The sequence below is a fragment of the Gnatocerus cornutus genome, chromosome 4 (genome assembly GCF_029298725.1).
Source record: "Gnatocerus cornutus isolate USDA-ARS CGAHR chromosome 4, icGnaCorn1.1, whole genome shotgun sequence".
Classification (NCBI taxonomy): domain Eukaryota; kingdom Metazoa; phylum Arthropoda; class Insecta; order Coleoptera; family Tenebrionidae; genus Gnatocerus; species Gnatocerus cornutus.
Genome location: NC_142236.1, coordinates 18,624,033 through 18,640,992, shown reverse-complemented (window position 1 = coordinate 18,640,992; position 16,960 = coordinate 18,624,033). Strand labels below are relative to the sequence as shown.

Sequence of the window (16,960 nt, the reverse complement as noted above, 5' to 3'; positions counted from 1 at the left end):
AACAGGCCAGATGTCTTGTCATAAATGACAAAATTTTTATTATTTATTATTTATTATTTATTTTTATTTTATGGTGGCTCAGACCAACTTGGCTGAACTATAACAGGAATAGAAAATATACTAATTCCGACTTTGAGTTCTCTTATAGATACCTATAAACCACTCCAAATCGAGTACTCTAATGGACCTGTTAAAGCGGCTTTTTTGGAAAAAAATTATAAATTTTCAAGGCTAAATTTTGCTAGGTCAAAAAGTCAAGTAAGATGTTAATATTGAAAAATTCGGTACGATTGTTCCTTAAAAAATAGTTATAATATGATTCAACGCCAAGGACAGTCTTGACGCTAAAACAACAAGAATATTATTAAATGCTATTATTGTTTATTGTGTAATTAATACTACATTATGTCATTAAGAGCAAAAATAAAGCTTTGTATGCTGAGCCTGTTCGTGTGTCTGCCAACCGTAGTGAGGCAGACATTAAGGCGAGTGCCAAGACATTTTTCTTATGGAGAATCTCATGTAAAGTATCGTCTAAATATTTCGCTTATTTTTTCATGTATCAGTTTCGTTCTTATTCTCAACTGCTTGTATTCATATTTTCTTCTAAAACTAAGAATCAAACATTGGAAAAAACATTTAATTTAAAAGTTAAAGGACTTGAAAATTCGATAATTTAGGGGTAGTTTTACGAATAGAAGTTTATGTCCGATTTTTGTGAATTTTTAAACTTAGAATTAGTAAAGAATACTTTCAAAATCACTTTCCCGCTAAATTTAAATCGATATCATTAAAATTGGTCTAGTTATGAGTGAGATAAACTAAAAAATTTTCAATCGAAGCTCTGAGCTTTGCAGATAATTTACGACTAGGGTGATTTATAACCGAACCCTCATTTGCGGTTTCTTGACCAGCTTTGGAAGTTGTAAATCAAGGGATTTCTTCTAAATTTTTACCTGCTTGTTTCGCACCAGAGGATAATAAAATGGTTACAATTAGAAGAGCGTTATTAAAAGTGCTAATAAGTACAAGCACATCGAAGTTTTATAATGCTTGATGTATGAAATTATAGAAACAACTATGTAGTATGAAAATTCATTTAATTTATAGTCATGTTTTCAACTAAAGTCTTTCAATGACACACGAATTAATTTCTCGACTATTTCACGGTGTTGGACGTAAAATTTAGAAAATGAAATTTAATAAAATAGTAATTTATTATTATTTTTCTTATTACATATTTTATTATTTATGTTTATTTTTTTCTTATTTCACTAGAATTTAAAAGTTCATCAATGAATAAAAAATGTTGAATGAAACAAAATTGTTTTGAATGGTATGGCTCTATGGAGCGACCTGACCGGATGGAATTTACCTGATGTTTGCAATATTGGATTAGAGTTTATCTAAGAAACTGACCGGAGTTTTACTAGGTGATGACAATTTCTTTCATTTTGCCGCCGGCCGGTTCAACTTTTACTGAAAAACCCACTAAGGGGTCGATTTCAAGTGTGACTTGCGTTACTGCAAATCTCATTTGCAACATAGCAACGCCAATCACATTGCTCATACCTTGGCAACGGTTGCAAATTTGCGTTAATGCAGTGACTTGAAATCGACCCGTAAATCTTGTTCCTTTGAGAACAATATAAATTTTTTTTGGGAGAATAAAAAGGTTGACTTCTGGTAACTAGAAAAAAATGGAACATACATTGTAAATTCAAATCATAATTGGTATTACCAAATCCAAGGGCAGTTAAGAATAACACGAAAAAAAATGTGTATTCTGGGTGTTTGGTTTGGACAAGAAAGTGATATGAAATATGAATATATTTATGAAGACACAACTTTTTGGGAAAAAAATGGAACCAAAATTGATTAAGTTTTATTTTGATCACATGTTGCTGGAATTAATTGACTCTAGGAAACAAAGATTGTCTATTCCGATCTGCCGTCATTGAGTTTGTATTACCTATGTATTAGTTAATTGTCAATATTGTAAATAAGTACCTATTATGTAAATACCACTTTTCTTATAAATACTTACTAACATGTACATATTATACACATTATTATACTATGTATTTTATATCTTTTGAGTATACCTTCATACCAAATACGTATCTATTTGAAAACAAATAAAATTAAACATAAAACAGATAAGTTTAGTTTTTTTTAGAAAATATCTGTTTGGCATTCTAATATTAAATAATACTTTAATCTATTTATTATTTGACTAGTTAAATTATTTTTTGAACAACGTACTAATGTACTTACAATTTTAAAATAAATTTTTTTGATTCATATTATTTTACCCATGAAAAAGTATTTCTACCAGACAGAGGCAAAATAAGCATTTATCATTTTACAATCACTTTACGATAGCACAGTAAGGGGTGTTGTAAACAGAGGTACCGCTTGACAACCTTCCCGATGTGACAGCTCAGCTCGAATTCTGACCAGCGACGAGTCTTGGCACTCGCCTTAACAGGCGAAACACAGAAAGCCATTTTTGCTCTGAATGGCATGTACGAGTTTTTTTGCAAACGATAGAAAATTAGTCTATTTTACCCTGACAATCGACTAGATAATGGGTCACTTTTATGATGTTTAAAAATAGTATATTATGAAACGCGTTTCATAATGAACATTTTGCCGCACGCACGTTTTTAGGACACGACGAGCGCAGCGAGTATGAACAAGTATCATACGCTATTTTTTATATTTCACCTTATTTTAAACGAAAAAACTTGATTTCGAAATCTAGGGAATTTTAGGATAGTTGGCATTTGCAAAATGTTCGGGAAAAAATTCAAAGTAGCCAAATTCAATTTCAGTCAGTTTGACAGGTGTGACGTTTTGAGGTTATAGGAGCGAAAGGGAGCCAAGAGAGCGAAGATGTTGATCATGATCATGATGGTTCTCTTGCAACCAAAGACTTTTTCTCCGGTGAATTATTAAGCCAAGTACAACAAGAAATAATAGTGTATTGATTGATTTATCAAAGTTATTCAAAACAAAAATCTAAATTGTCAACGTTGACGGCAGGTTGACGGTTTGTCTGCTGCGAACCTAAGAAAAATATAAGTTCCTGGAAAAATTAGCACGGGATTGGTTCATTACGATACCGAAATACGCTCAAACGCGTATCGAAATATCTTCATTATGAACGCGAAATAGAAAAAATATATTATTTCACATGCAGCAATAAGATGTCGCTCTACAAAAATTTGTAGAAATAATCTAGTAATTACTTAATGGTCAAGATATAAGGTGTTTTTATTTTTAGAAAAAAATAAAACAGTCAATTTAATTCTTTAAAGCTACAAAAAACCTTGTCTAACTTTTGGTATAGTATTTCAAAAACACCCTGAAGTTATATACTGCCCACCCATTTGATTTTCATAGATACAAATATGTAGTTCTCTTATGAAGTTCTTTGTCAAATCACATTTTTCTATGAGTGATAATAGCATCTTTGAAGTCTTCTTCGGACTGATCTTTATCGCCCCATCCCCAAATCTCGTGGCTCCCATCACCTGTCCTCCTTACCCTTCTCTTAATCATTTCTTCGGACACCATTTTCAAGTCATACGCCCATCCAATCTTGGCAAAAAAGTCGATAAAAGTGGTAGAGAAATTCAACTTCCCGAATTCGGAAGTTTTGTAATCCCACGGGAAGGTGTGGTGGTAGTTGTGCCACCCTTCCCCAAAAGCGAACACAGAAACAAAGAGATTTTCTGCCGGATTGATAGACTTGTCGTAAGGTCTGTATCCTCTTCCGTGCGCTATTGAGTTAACCAACCAAGACACGTTAAGTGTCAAAGCATATCTGAAGAGATTCACGATGAAAGCAATCTGAAAAGTCTCGTTCCAAAAGTACATGGGGATGACGACGGGCATGACGAAGCAAGCCAACGGCATGAGCACGTAGTAGAACTTGTTCTGGTAGCGCAAAATCGGATCGGCGTAGAGGTCTGACATGTCGACTCCTTTCCCTTTTTCTTTGACTTGTGGGTGCTTGCGGCAGAGGAGCCATCCGATGTGGGCGAAGAACAAGCCGCGTTTGGCGTTGTGAGGATCCGCGTCGGTCTCGCTGAATTTGTGATGGACACGATGATCTCGACTCCAGTCGATCACAGAATCTTGGAACGCAATAGTATTAAAGAACGTCAATAAGAGTCTCAAAGGCCATTTTGCTTTGTACCCCCGATGGGACCAGAGTCTATGAGCGCCGGCAGTGATACCAAGACAACCAACATGGTACAAAAAAAATGCTGCAGAGGTACGGATTATCACACTGATAAGAAACGTAGTGGTCACTTCTTACCAAAAGCAGAAGTCGCCAGTTTGGCAGAGATGAACATAAGCCAGAGACCGTAAAGAGCGGCGACATGAAGATAAGCGAAGAGGATGATGTTGCGCCATACCAACTCTAGCTTATAATTGTCAGGTTTGCTCATAACTTCGGGGATGGTGGTGTTAGTAATTTTAGCGTTGTTTTTGTTGAAAACGCCGTTGAGCGTCATTCTGATTGAACGGTGAGGAAAAAGTCAATCTATTAATTTCTGAGATTAGAATTCATTATTGGAAAAAATATATTAACTTAAAATTTAAAGAAGTGTAAAATCTACAACCATTACAAAAATTGAACTGTATATTGAGTGTTCAATTAAAAACATTTCATAGACTACATTCAACACAAATTGGCAGAAATTAAAATCTACATACCAAATGTTGATTCTGTTAGAGCAATGTTACAAGACTAAAAAAATTTTTAAGTGTAATGGAATTCCCCCACTGTCACTTACTACATAAAATTTCTTCAAAGTGCTCATGCGCTTGTTCTCACGAAATTTTAAGAGTGACGAAACGTTTAATGCTCTACGCTACGCATATACCCGGTATATGGCTTACGATTTTTCGTTTTTGAAGCGCATTTTGGACATTGAAAAATCGCTCGACCTCTCTATGTATGCGTCTCAAGTAGAACTGGAGGTGACATTTTCGAATTTTGAAAAAGTGAAAAATTTGACTTTAATTAATTAAAAACTGAAATTCCCATTTTTCGTTTTTAAGGAATATGAAGCAACCTACGAAGTTAAAAAAAATACCAACATGTGGAGAATTACAACCTCTATGGAGGTGACATTTTTGTTTTTGTCAATATGCTATAATTTTGAAGTTATTAATAAAAAAAAACAAATCAAACATAGGCAACCAACAGTACAACAAACGCAAATTATCATCTTCAAATCTCATAATTTACGACCGCTCACTAGGGGGTCACTGACGTTCCGCCCAATTGTAATAAACTGCTATCGGGTAAAAGCAGGTAAAGACCCAACTGGTCGCTCTCGGCAACAAATATCGAAGGTACTTGTAGCTAGTGTATTGAAAAATATTTTTTTATCTCTGATACAGAGTCCGGCAACATTTGTGATCACCCCCAAAATTGTCTCAGAGGTAAGAATTTTAAAAATTACATACGCTAATAGATGGTCAAAGAAGCTCTAGAAGATGACGCAAAAACTTGTTGTTTATTACCGATAGTTTTGGCATCGCGACGCCTTAAAAGTGTAATTTTTATCTATTTGTGAGGGTTTTTGGGACCATTCAATATATACACCGTGGTCCACGAGTGATAATGAGCCTGATTAAACTCAAACTGCAACCCAACATACATTTTCATAGCTGTCGTAGATATTTGAAATGAACGTCAAAGTTGAAAAATTTTTCAGAACAATCTACTCACGCTATTATGCGTTTAACTTATGAAGACTGCTAAGTTTTAGCATTGCTTTTACCTACTTAAGGGTTCAGAGATTCCACATGCGATTAGAAACTGTCTTGAGTGAAAGAATTTGTCGAAACTCTGACAGCTGTCTTATTGTAAATATACATTTGGCAACGAATGCTATTAAAATGTATGTTGGGTTGCAGTTTGAGTTTGGTCAGGCTCATTATCACTCGTGGACCACGGTATATATTTTTTAATATAAATGTGTTAAAAATATTTTAATTGTCTTTTTTGATTGTACGCAAATTGTGGAAAAAATGCTGTTTTATCAGTAAGCATAGTAAGTTATTTTTCAAAACTCAACAACGTGAAATTGTTTTTTTTTTGGGTAAACCTAATAAAGTGTAAATTATTGTATTGTGTAAAATTTTTATTCTTGTTTGTTTATTCTTCTTATTATTTTTATTCATTGAAAAAGCTCTTGCGAAAACACTGTGTCCGAATAATTGAGGTAAAGTTAAGCTAAGTTGAACAAAGTATCGTTTTTTTTAATTCCCTGTACAAAATCATAATACATAGTTATTAAGGCAGTAAACCTTCATATTAATCCTGAATTGTAAATGATTCTTTAGCGATGGTAGGGAGCAAAGGTGTCTTCAACTGCGTCAACGCAATTTTGCGCCACTGATTTGAAATCGGGCCCTAAGTTCTTATTTTTCAATGTAAATAATTAACTATTTCTATTTAGTGTCCAAAAGGTGCAACAATCAACGTTAATAAAAATTGAAGTGACTTGTAAAAATTTGATGTAGTTTGCCACTGTCCGTCATAGTTTTTGAAAACTAACTTGTTAAAACAGTAATTTATGCTCAAATTGCACAAGTTACATTAAATTTAAGATGAAGCTGGTCACAGTTAGGTTAAAAAAACAATTCACGAGTATTTACGCAAAAACTCAAACATCGCTAAAAATTACTCTTCTAATTAATGCATAGCGAATTTTTGCTTTAGATTGTTAAGCTTCATAAAGCGAATGCAAAATTGCGAATATTTATTTTTGAAATTAAAAACGATTTTGAGGGTGATCACAACTGTTGCCGGACTCGGTATATTCACTGTTTTTTACACAAAATTCAGTTATTTACGCATTAATTGTACATTTCGTATTTCCCAGTTTTAAACTAAAAGACCTTTTTTCCGCAATTATAAAATGTGTAATTAGGAACATTTTCTATTTCAAAAACTTTATCTGATAACTCCGACTTAAAACCGCTATTTACATTTTCACTTTTGGAACTATTCCTAATATTTTTCATAACCAAATCTTGGTGTTGACAAAAATTATCAAAAACACAATTTATTCCCAAACACTAAATTTCGTCAAAAACTGCTGACGCGCAAGTTTGATAAAAGCACGTGACCAATTTTAATCGACAAAACTCTAGAAATTTAAAAAAGTACATTGATTTACAAGTCGAGCACAGTCTAAAACACAAGTATCCAAAGATTGAAAGAATTTAAATATTTTTTCAAGATATTTATTTATAGGTTTTCCGAAATACATTTTTAATTGCTTTTGGATGATTTGAAGTTTTCGGTTTTATAGTCTTTTCTTGAAATGAAAATTATGGTGTTAGCTTCGACATTTTTGAAAGCGAATTGTCTTATTGGTAACGTATAAAATCCACCGGTAGCAGGTAATGATTAGCTTATTAGAGACGAGGATTATTATGTGAAATTCGTACAATTAAAGACACAAGTGGATACAGGTTTTTTAAAAAATAGTTTTTTGCATAATAACATTAAACGACAATTTTGCTTTTCCTGTGTGGTTCTGGCTTAAAAAATATTAACGAATATAGAAACTATGATAATTTAAAATGTTAAAATTGTTAAAAATGAATTAGGAAAGTATTTTTATTGATTAGTGGGATGTATTATTATGAAGAGTTAATTTTTAAATCACAGAAAACAACAGAGTTTTAAAGGTCCAAAAACTCGTGTCAGGTAAAACGTTTGGTTAAAAAAAATTAAATGTGTTTTTCTCAAATAAAAATAATAAAATAATAAGTAATTTTAAAATTTCCCCGGCGACCAGTGAGGAAAAAATTCGGACCACATTTACGAAAATTACATTTTTCAATTAAAAAAACATTCTTCCATTACGTACTATGGGAACTAAAAATTTGCGGATTTTATACATACATTTTCCATTAATTGAAAAAAATATTACGCCCGTAAAATTTGTGTCTACTAGAACCAGAAATTTCACGGGCTCAAAACGCAAATCTCAATTCTGAGAAACTCAAATCTTGATATTTGAACTCATCTTTGGTCCAACACGAATTTATTGTTCTAACCGCTGGGTTTCTTAGAAAATGTGCAGGTCAAGCGACCGTTTCCATAAAGTTTATGATCCGCTCATTGCCAAATCCTCGGTAATCTCTTTTGGCAGCTGTCAATCAAAGGTGTTGTTAAAGTTGCATACTTTTCAAACACGAAATTTTTGGGCAGGCTCGTAGACCCTTAAATTATTGTTTTGCCATAAATATCAACAAAAATAATATCTTCCAAATTATATTCTACACCGCCTGCCGCTTTTTAAAAATCACCCTGTATGTTCGTTTTCACATCTTGAATAAGTATTGAAAAATTTTTGTTTTAGTAGGCGTTTTATCCTGACAGGGAATGAGGCGTTTATTCCAACTTTAAAACAAAAATGTTACCCTTGATCTGTTTGAATGCTTACATAATTAATGCGATTACACAATGAACAATAATAGCACATTTGAATATTTTTGGTAGTTTAGCGTCAATAGTGCCCTTGAGATTAGATAACTTTTTTTAAGGTTTTTTAAGGTTTTAAAAATTTTATCTAATCTCAAGGGCACTATTGACGCTAAACTAGCAAAAATATTCAAATGTGCTATTATTGTTCATCTACGCTCCGCATATACTCGTATATGGCCTACGATTTTTCGTTTTTGAGGCGCATTTTGGACTTTGAAAACAGCTCGAATTTTGTATGTGTGCGTCTCAGGGAGATCTATGGAGGTGACATCTTCGAATTTTGAAAAAGTGAAGGATTTGACTTTAATTAATTAAAAACTGAAAATCCCATTTTTCAAGTAAGAACCAACAAATTGTTGTTTTCGATGGAGAAGATTCCCCCTAACACTTTTCAACCCATTGCTGAGCTTCAACGGTATTTTTTCCCATCAAAAAACAATGTTTAATAAGCACTCTAAATTCGCTTTTTTCCACTATTTTGAAAATATCAAAAGTAGCTTCACAAAAACTTCAATATCTTGAAAATTAATAGTCAAAATGTCATGAAATTTTGACACGTGCCTTTTGAAGGTTAAAACTATCCATCGCATACTTATAAATTTTAATTGTGAAACCAATTGTGGGTTAGTCCCGGGACTTTTTGACCGAAGTGTTATCTTTATAAATAAGTCGAAAAAAAATCAAAATAATGACGGATTCTAAGACAGTTTACCTATCTTAATTAGCCATTACTCTATGGTCGTAACGTAACGTTGAAATGAATTTGAGTAAGCAATTGCTTTCAAAAAACGCCAAACAAATTTCATTTTTCTAAGTGATAAAAACAAATTTTAATGTCAGATTTTAGAGCTCTGCCAACTTCTTATTTAAAAGCGAGTGCAAATTTTTATTTTTTTTTTCTTTAGTTTATTTCAAATTTAATTTGTTTTGCAAATGTTGCCGGACCATGTAGGAAAGTTAAATTATCTATATTTGCATGTGTATGAAAGTTTCCATTGAAGTTTTTAAAAATTGTATTCGCAAATCCTAAAAGAAAAAAATCATAGCTCAATAAGAATAAAAAACAGTCAAAACGGGATAAAAAAAAGGAGACAGTCAGTGCACCAGATATGGTAAAATAATACAGAGAAATATCAAATTGATTGAAACAAAAACAATTACAAAAAAAAACTAGGAATGAAACGATACAATATAAAACATTCAGGAAAACAAAGAAAAGCAAAGACTAAGAATGGGACAATAGGAAAACAAAAGTTAAGGAAAAAAGTATAAATTTAAAAAACAACTTAGTCAAAAGCGGAAACAGAAAGGGGGCAAATTATGGACATTCAGAGAAAAATCCATAAAAACGAGAAAGTCGTTCACATTTCGGTGTCGCCAATAGTAGTATAAAAATTAAAAATGCTGAAAAAGTAAAAAAAAATATACTAAGACAGATAAAATTAAGAGTGGACATAATTTAAAACTAAAATGTAGAAATAATGACATATTAGATTAAAAATTAAGGCTGCTAATTCAGAGTCCGACAACACAACCCTCTATAAATAATAAAAGAGTAAACGGCAAAAAAATAAGGGGACGCCTGGTGATTAGACAACCAACAATGTTGGTTTATAAATCGTGTATTCACGTCCCTAGGCAAATTGAACGTGATAAAACGACAAAATTGTTTAAAATAACATATTTAGTACTTGATTTGAAATTTCCTGCACTTGAAAACTGGACCGAGGACAGGAATATGTAGACAGGGCTCTCAAAAACGAATTTTGGAGGCTTTTTTATTCTTATCAAAATCAAAATCGTTAATTTACATTTATCGCTTTCTGCGTAATTGCAGAGAGTTCCTCCTGAGCCAAGCGGCCTTCCTAGAACCGCCCTTAGTCTGGGAATACCTGTGACCTTTGCCGATTCCTCTGGAGGAGCGTCCGGCTGCCGTTTTTCCACGCAATTCGCGGTGTTTATGGACAGAGTTCACAATCCAGTTGACTTTGGGGTCGCGACGAACAGCCTACAAAAAAAAACAAATCAAAAAAGGTGCCACTTCCCGGACGTCAAGAAAAGTAAGAAAAACAATCAGAAGTTTAAGGAATACTCTCGGCATAGAAGTAAGAGTGGTGCATGTCCAATCATCATGTGAACACTAATCTTAAGATAGACAGAAAGGGGGCTTACTTTGTGGGCTGGATCAACTAAAATGATCTCAAAGTACTTGTAAGAGGAGTCTTGAGCGACCCAGTACGAATTGAGGACTCTGAGACCCCCGCAACGTCTTCCCACGCGTTCCTACAACAAACAATTAGCCCCACCTCAAAAATTCAGGGGTACAAACCTCGGCGATGGCTTGCAGGTTGCGCACAGGTTTCAATTCGTTGACACCATGGCTCTTGGGTTTGCCGTAAGTGGCGCCTTTGGGAACTGGGCGCTTGCGGCCCCCACGACGCACACGGATGCGGAAGATTACAAAACCTACAAAACAACACTGTGAGGACACTCATCAGTTTAACAACAATCTTACCTTGTTTAGCCCTGTAGCCCAACCTGCGGGCTTTGTCGGGACGCGAAGGCCTCGGAGCCCTATGCAACTTTGTTAATTGGCGGTACTGCCAAACTCTGATTCTAAGTAAAAATCGCAGAACATCGCTCTGCTTTTTGCGGTACAACTCTTGCACGTACTTGTAGGCCCCCATTTTCTAGCCTGGAACAAAACGAGATGACATAACCTCAAAATTGAATGTGATGGAGTTGGGACGGTTCTGGGGCGAAAATCACAGAAATACGTACACGGGACTATCACAGGTGAAAAAATAGGCACGATTTTAGTGATTTCGGGTGAATTTAGTCAAAGATGATAGAGAAATATCGAAAATTATAAAAACTAACGCCATCAACATACCTACAAGGCGACAATACACGGAAAAGGGAGTGGGGGGGAACGCGGTACCAACTCTTCAACGAAAAGTTACTAGATATATCGTACCAACCACTTCTTGGAATTTGCAATTCGTAAATAAAAAAACTAGAGACTATTTGGAAGGGTTTTGGGGATTAAAACAATTCTTTTAAAAAAAGTTTGTTTGAAATCTGATGTTCTTCAAATTTATTATTTTTGTTGACGATCAGCTGACGCGGAGGGTTTTGACAGCTGTCAAGCGTCCGCTGTGGCTAACCTCAAACTTTAAAAATGAGCTCTAAAATGGGAAATTGAAACTGTAAGTTGCTAAAACTGCGAATTTTGGTTCCCCCAATTGTTTCTTTTTAGATCAAGTGGCCGGTCACCATCCTTCAACTGTTTCCCGTTGACACTTCGTAAAATGCCCAAATCAAAAAATGTCCGTGTTTCTTAAAAATACCTGTCATTTTACCAATTGCAAGAAGAATTTCTTCAATCTCTACGACTTGATAATCCACATCGAAAGCAACCATTTAGGTAAGAGTGTTTTTTCGTGACATAACCTCAAACCTTGGAGTTGGGTACTAAAATAGGGCGGAACCTATAAAAGATCGCGTTGTTTTGATTTTTGAATATATTTTTCGGGTTTTAAAATTCAAAATCAAACTGGTTTTGACGTCGACGGACTTTTGTTTCCGTCGCCAGCTTGATTGAAAGGTGCCATTTTTTTAAATATTTTCTTACCCGTCAAGTTAAAGTTTGACTCAAATTGTCTTATAGTGAACAAAATTATCTACAACTTTTGTTTAAAACATTTTTTTGTATTTTCATCAGACATAGAACTTAAGCGTTTTAGTTTTTTTCCCATTTTTTTTTAACAGTAATTATATACAGAGTGTCTGTTTAAAATTGTAAAATTTTTCCAACAGATACAATAGTGTGAACAATTAATTTATGTTTTTTCACGGATCGTTTATTAATATCCTTATTAAAGAACGATTTTTTATGGACTGTTGGTGCCCACATAAGGCACTTTGTGTTACTGCACAATATAAGTTTGGTACAGATTTGGGGAGATAAAAAAATGCGACTTGAACGGGAATCGAACTCTAGAATTCTAAGTTGAGAGAAAAAAAATTCCTCATCTCGACGGGACGGAATGGTTTTGTAACTAACCCGTTTGTTAATAGGCCTTTATTAACCAACGTATTTGTTAGCAACTGTTTTTGTCGATCGTTCATTAATGAGGGTCATTAATGCACGATTTTGGTCGATTATCGTCTTGTACATGATGTTTATAAATGTTTCTAGCATCAAGGGTGGCTTTGGAATTCCTATCGTGCACTATTTTGCCACTATGTTTTCATAGCGCATAAAAGTATATTGAAAATTTATTTGTAATGTTGCTTACTTCAATGACGTTTCAGTTACGGTTTTGTGTCCAAGTTTTTGATTTTCAGGTTTTAAACTACAACTAGAACAGTTTATTCTTAAAATTAACTTTGCTTCATGTTTAAGGTTAACCGTAAATGTCAGTTAAATAATCGAAACCCACATTTGTAATGAGCGGCAAATTTCTTTGACATTTCATAGCCACTCTTGATGCTAGAAGTATTTATAAACACCTTGTATAATGAATGACTATTAATACCTACTTGCGGTAACTGTCAAATACACCGAAATTAGCTGTCATCTTTGTTATTTTGAATGAAAATTGGAAATCACAAATTCGACTCTGATGGAGCGGATTCACATTTTTACTTAACTGTTTAAACTGACGGACTTACGAGGTTAGTATGTAATGGAAAATTTGGAATTTTGAATTTGCCGAAGTAATAAAAAAATCTAAATTTCTCAATTTTTTGTTCTATACTTTTGTAATTTACTACACTTATTAAAGGCTTTTAAAGTAATAAATTCACCAAATTTGGTTACTTTAGTGTTAAAATTGACGGATCTACAAAGTTTAATTGAGAAAATTTTGAGTTTAGAGCTTGGTTAACATTTGAAAAATTCTAAAATTCTCAATTTTTGTTCTAAAAATTTGTAATTTAATACACTGAAAAAACACTTCTTCTGTAATACATCCATCAAATTTGATTGCTTTACTGTTAATACCAACGAACTTACAAAGTTTAATAGAAAATGAGTTTTGAGCTTGAGTTTTTGAGTTTTGAGTTGACCCATAAATGAAAATTTTTAACTAAAAGTCTAAATTCTTGTTGTAAAAGTTTGTAACTTAGTAGACTTAATAAATGTCTGCAAAGTAATAAATTCCCCAAATTTGGTTACTTTATTAGTGTGAAATCTAACAGACCTATAGAGGGTTAATTAGAGAATTTTGAGTTTTGTCCTATAAATGAAAAATTTTAAAATTCTCAATCCTTGTTTGAAAATTTGGTAACTTACTATACTTTATAAACGCTTCTTTAGTAATAAATATTCACCAACATTTGGTTACTGTATTCCTAAAATTGACGGCTTTAGAAATTTAATTAAGAAAATTTTGAGTTTCGAGGTTGTTCTACAAATGGAAAATTGAAAAATTCTTAATTATTGTTCTAGAATTTTGTAATTTTGGTCACTTCATAAAAGCTTCTTAAGTAATAAATGTACCAAATTTGGTTACTTTTGTGTTTAAATCGACGGATCTACAAAGTTTGATAAAAATTTTGAGTTTTTAGCTAGAAATCAAAAATTTTAAATGTCTTAATTTTTCTTCTAAGATTTTGGACTTAGTACTGTTTATAAACGGCTTTTAAGTAACAAATTGACAAATCTTGATTACTTTAATGCTAAAATCGACGGAATTACAAAGTTTAATAGAAAGTTTCGAGTTTTGAGTGTGCCCTACAAATAAAAAATTCTGAAATTCTTAATTCTTGTTCTAAACTTTTGTAATTTAGTACACTTATTAAAGGCTTTTAAAGTAATAAATTTACCAAATCTGATTGTTTTAGTATTAAAATTGACGGATCCACAAAGATTAATTGAAAATTTTGAGTTTCGAGGTCGTTCCACATTTGAAAAATTCTGATATTTGCAATTCTTGCTCTAATCTTTTGTAATTTAGTGCAGTTATTAAAGGTTTCTAAAATAATAAATTTACTGGATTTGATTACTTTAATGTTAAAACTAACGGACTTACAGTGTTTAATATACAATTTTGAGTTTTGAGCTTGTCTTATAAACGAAAAATTCTGAAATCTTCAAGTCATGTTTGAAAGTTTTGTAATTTATTACACTTAACAAACTTCTCTTAAGTAATAAATCTACCAGATTTGATTGCTTCAGTGTTAAAATTGCCTGTTCCACAAAGATTATTTTGAAAATTTTGAGTTTAGAGGTCGCTCGACAATTGAAAAATTCTAAATTTTTAATTTTTTTAGTACTTATTGATTAGGAACTATTTGCAAAAAACTGATTTTTGGCGCCGCTAGCTCTGGTCTAAGATATTTTTAAAAATCAAAACTAACCACTGCCCAAAATTTCCTCCATCGCAGATTTCGAAACAGTCGGCCAACTCGAAGAAGAAAAACCCGAAAGTTTGCCCTTAAGTTACGTACTTAGATACACCGGCCCCGACGAGTTCCTACGAAATGAAGTCTCATTGAATGAAGCTGTGATACAAGAACTTGATGTAGCCACCGAAATGGTGACTGCATTGAACAATAACTACATCAGTTGTGATTATAAGGAGGTGAAAGACAGGAAAGTTGAAGCAAGACTGAATCGGGACGAGTTTTCCCAACTCTTAGGGTAAATTTCAGGTCTTTTGAAAGGGTTGGATTTAGGCTAATTTTGTTGCAGGGGAAGCAAATTGTTCACTTTAGATAATAACCAGAAGAAACCTTTTGCGTGTAACATGAAAGGCTGTGAGAAGAGGTATAAGAACGTCAACGGGATCAAGTACCACTATAAAAAACACCATAAAATGTAACTTTTTCCAGAGCCAAAATCGAATCTAATTTTTCTTTTAGGTTGATTCCTAGTTTGAAGAAGTCTCTTTTGAAGCACAAACCGATCTCGAGATCAAAATTTGAGAAACCGGACGTTCATGGCATTCCTTTGTACAGTTACAAGCCCACAATGCCGGAGATTGTCTATCCAAGCCCCCATTTTGAGGACGATGAATATGTTTACAAGTATACTTTGCCTACCTCTGAACACTTTTCCTCAAATCAAGTGCCATTACCCAATGTGAGCTTTAATTATTACGAAGTCGGTGATATTGAGGAATTTGCAGGGAAAAATTCGACTTATTATGTCGCCAATTTTGATAAATTTTAATTACTGTGATTTTTACCAAAGTTCGATCGTCGGAATGACTATAGATATAGGAAACGATTGTGATAATACTGACAAGTATTACTCAGATTTGACTAATTTTTAATGTTTTGTGATGGAGGTTTAAGAGTTTGATTTTTTAAGGGAAGTTTTTCAGTTGATCAAATTGTTGTTAGGATATGTTATTTTTTTATAGGCTGGAATGGCTGAATAAATTATTTTTGTTTGAAGGTGTTATCTGCATTTTTATTTCAAATTTCCCGCCTTTACGTAAAATTTATTTTTTGGTTTGACTACTGTAATAACGGGTGATCTTCATTTTTCATCAAGACGTCGATGAATTTTGCTCTATAAATGTCAAAGTGACAGTTCTAAACCAAAGATGTGCTTCAAAAAAAATTTTTTTTTTGTTTTTTTTTTAAACTGCAGGCTTCATTTTTTTTCTGATTTTAGTTAAAGCATTGAATAATTATAAATTAATAAATCTAATAAAGAGATTTTAGACAGTTATTTAAAATTTTTCTTTTGGCATACAAATGTTAATGCTTTTGCTTTCTTTTTTTTTTCTTGTTTGTACTACTCTACATACAGGTTGTCCGGAAAGTGGGCGCACCACCTTGAAAGGGGGCTAATTGGGTGGTCCCTCAAGAATACCAAAAAATGTTAAAAAAAATCCAGATTTTCTGTTTTCGCAGGAAAATTAAAAAAAAATAGGTAAATAGCAACATTGCTGAATTATTCTCCCCATACTTTAAATTTGCAGTAATCAAAGCCATAGTAACATTGCTGTTGTATTCCTGACGTTAGTCAGGTCGGCTCGAGTAATAATAACTATGGTTTTATGTGAACGATGCCACACTGATCGAGATTGTTGATTCAAAAATCTTGCTAAGAGTTTTCAGGCATTTCTAACAAGATTTTTTCGATCTTTTTTGCACCATGTTTTTGCGCAAAATGTTTTTTAATTAACAAATTCATTTGAACCTAAAATTATTGCACAGAAATTGTAGACATGGATTTTTTTTTAACATTTTTCGGTGATCTATGATATTGTCCGATGAAACAGTATCACGGTGGTGTGCGACTTTCCGGACACCTTGTATATCTATTTTGTGGTCACATTTTTTTATGTGCTCTTTGTTTTCTTATCTTTTTTCTGTTGGTTTTAATGTTCTATGTCTATTTGATTTTCATTTTTTGTTATCTGTGTATCTACATTATATTTTTCATTGATGTCATCTGTCTAAACACTG

The 16,960-nt window shown here is 33.0% G+C and overlaps 3 protein-coding genes across 4 annotated transcripts; 1 reads left to right on the top strand and 2 right to left on the bottom strand.

The window, feature by feature from the left end:
- Positions 1–3,447: 3,447 nt before the first annotated feature.
- Positions 3,448–4,534, bottom strand: LOC148176526 (acyl-CoA Delta-9 desaturase-like). The gene is made up of 2 exons (XM_088033924.1): positions 4,331–4,534; positions 3,448–4,277 (listed from the first exon to the last, which is right to left on the bottom strand). Exons 1-2 carry the CDS (start codon positions 4,527–4,529, stop codon positions 3,448–3,450), a joined length of 1,029 nt encoding a protein of 342 aa, XP_087890050.1. The 5' UTR covers positions 4,530–4,534.
- A 5,760-nt stretch (positions 4,535–10,294) lies between these two features.
- On the bottom strand, positions 10,295–11,497 carry RpL15 (ribosomal protein L15). Of its 2 annotated transcripts, none has more exons than XM_088033741.1 (5): positions 11,424–11,497; positions 11,046–11,225; positions 10,860–10,996; positions 10,703–10,813; positions 10,295–10,538 (listed from the first exon to the last, which is right to left on the bottom strand). In XM_088033741.1, exons 2-5 carry the CDS (start codon positions 11,215–11,217, stop codon positions 10,344–10,346), a joined length of 615 nt encoding a protein of 204 aa, XP_087889867.1. In that variant the 5' UTR covers positions 11,218–11,225; positions 11,424–11,497; the 3' UTR covers positions 10,295–10,343. The 2 variants fall into 2 exon arrangements, with proteins under 2 accessions (XP_087889867.1, XP_087889868.1); XM_088033742.1 differs by lacking the exon at positions 11,424–11,497 and adding an exon at positions 11,312–11,417.
- A 147-nt stretch (positions 11,498–11,644) lies between these two features.
- On the top strand, positions 11,645–15,942 carry LOC148176524 (juxtaposed with another zinc finger protein 1). Its single transcript, XM_088034690.1, has 5 exons — positions 11,645–11,739; positions 11,790–11,957; positions 14,924–15,179; positions 15,231–15,356; positions 15,401–15,942. Exons 2-5 carry the CDS (start codon positions 11,858–11,860, stop codon positions 15,708–15,710), a joined length of 792 nt encoding a protein of 263 aa, XP_087890816.1. The 5' UTR covers positions 11,645–11,739; positions 11,790–11,857; the 3' UTR covers positions 15,711–15,942.
- The last annotated feature ends 1,018 nt before the right edge of the window (positions 15,943–16,960 follow it).

Coding starts and splice junctions, on each gene's coding strand:
- LOC148176526 (XM_088033924.1), bottom strand. CDS start 4,529: ATGACGCTCAACGGCGTTTTCAACAAAAACAACGCTAAAATTACTAAC. Junction 4,278..4,330: donor ACTGGCGACTTCTGCTTTTG/GTAAGAAGTGAC, acceptor GTACCTCTGCAG/CATTTTTTTTGTACCATGTT.
- RpL15 (XM_088033741.1), bottom strand. CDS start 11,217: ATGGGGGCCTACAAGTACGTGCAAGAGTTGTACCGCAAAAAGCAGAGC. Junction 10,997..11,045: donor GGGCTACAGGGCTAAACAAG/GTAAGATTGTTG, acceptor GTTGTTTTGTAG/GTTTTGTAATCTTCCGCATC. Junction 10,814..10,859: donor ACCTGCAAGCCATCGCCGAG/GTTTGTACCCCT, acceptor TGTTTGTTGTAG/GAACGCGTGGGAAGACGTTG.
- LOC148176524 (XM_088034690.1), top strand. CDS start 11,858: ATGTCCGTGTTTCTTAAAAATACCTGTCATTTTACCAATTGCAAGAAG. Junction 15,180..15,230: donor GAGTTTTCCCAACTCTTAGG/GTAAATTTCAGG, acceptor ATTTTGTTGCAG/GGGAAGCAAATTGTTCACTT. Junction 15,357..15,400: donor TATAAAAAACACCATAAAAT/GTAACTTTTTCC, acceptor TTTTTCTTTTAG/GTTGATTCCTAGTTTGAAGA.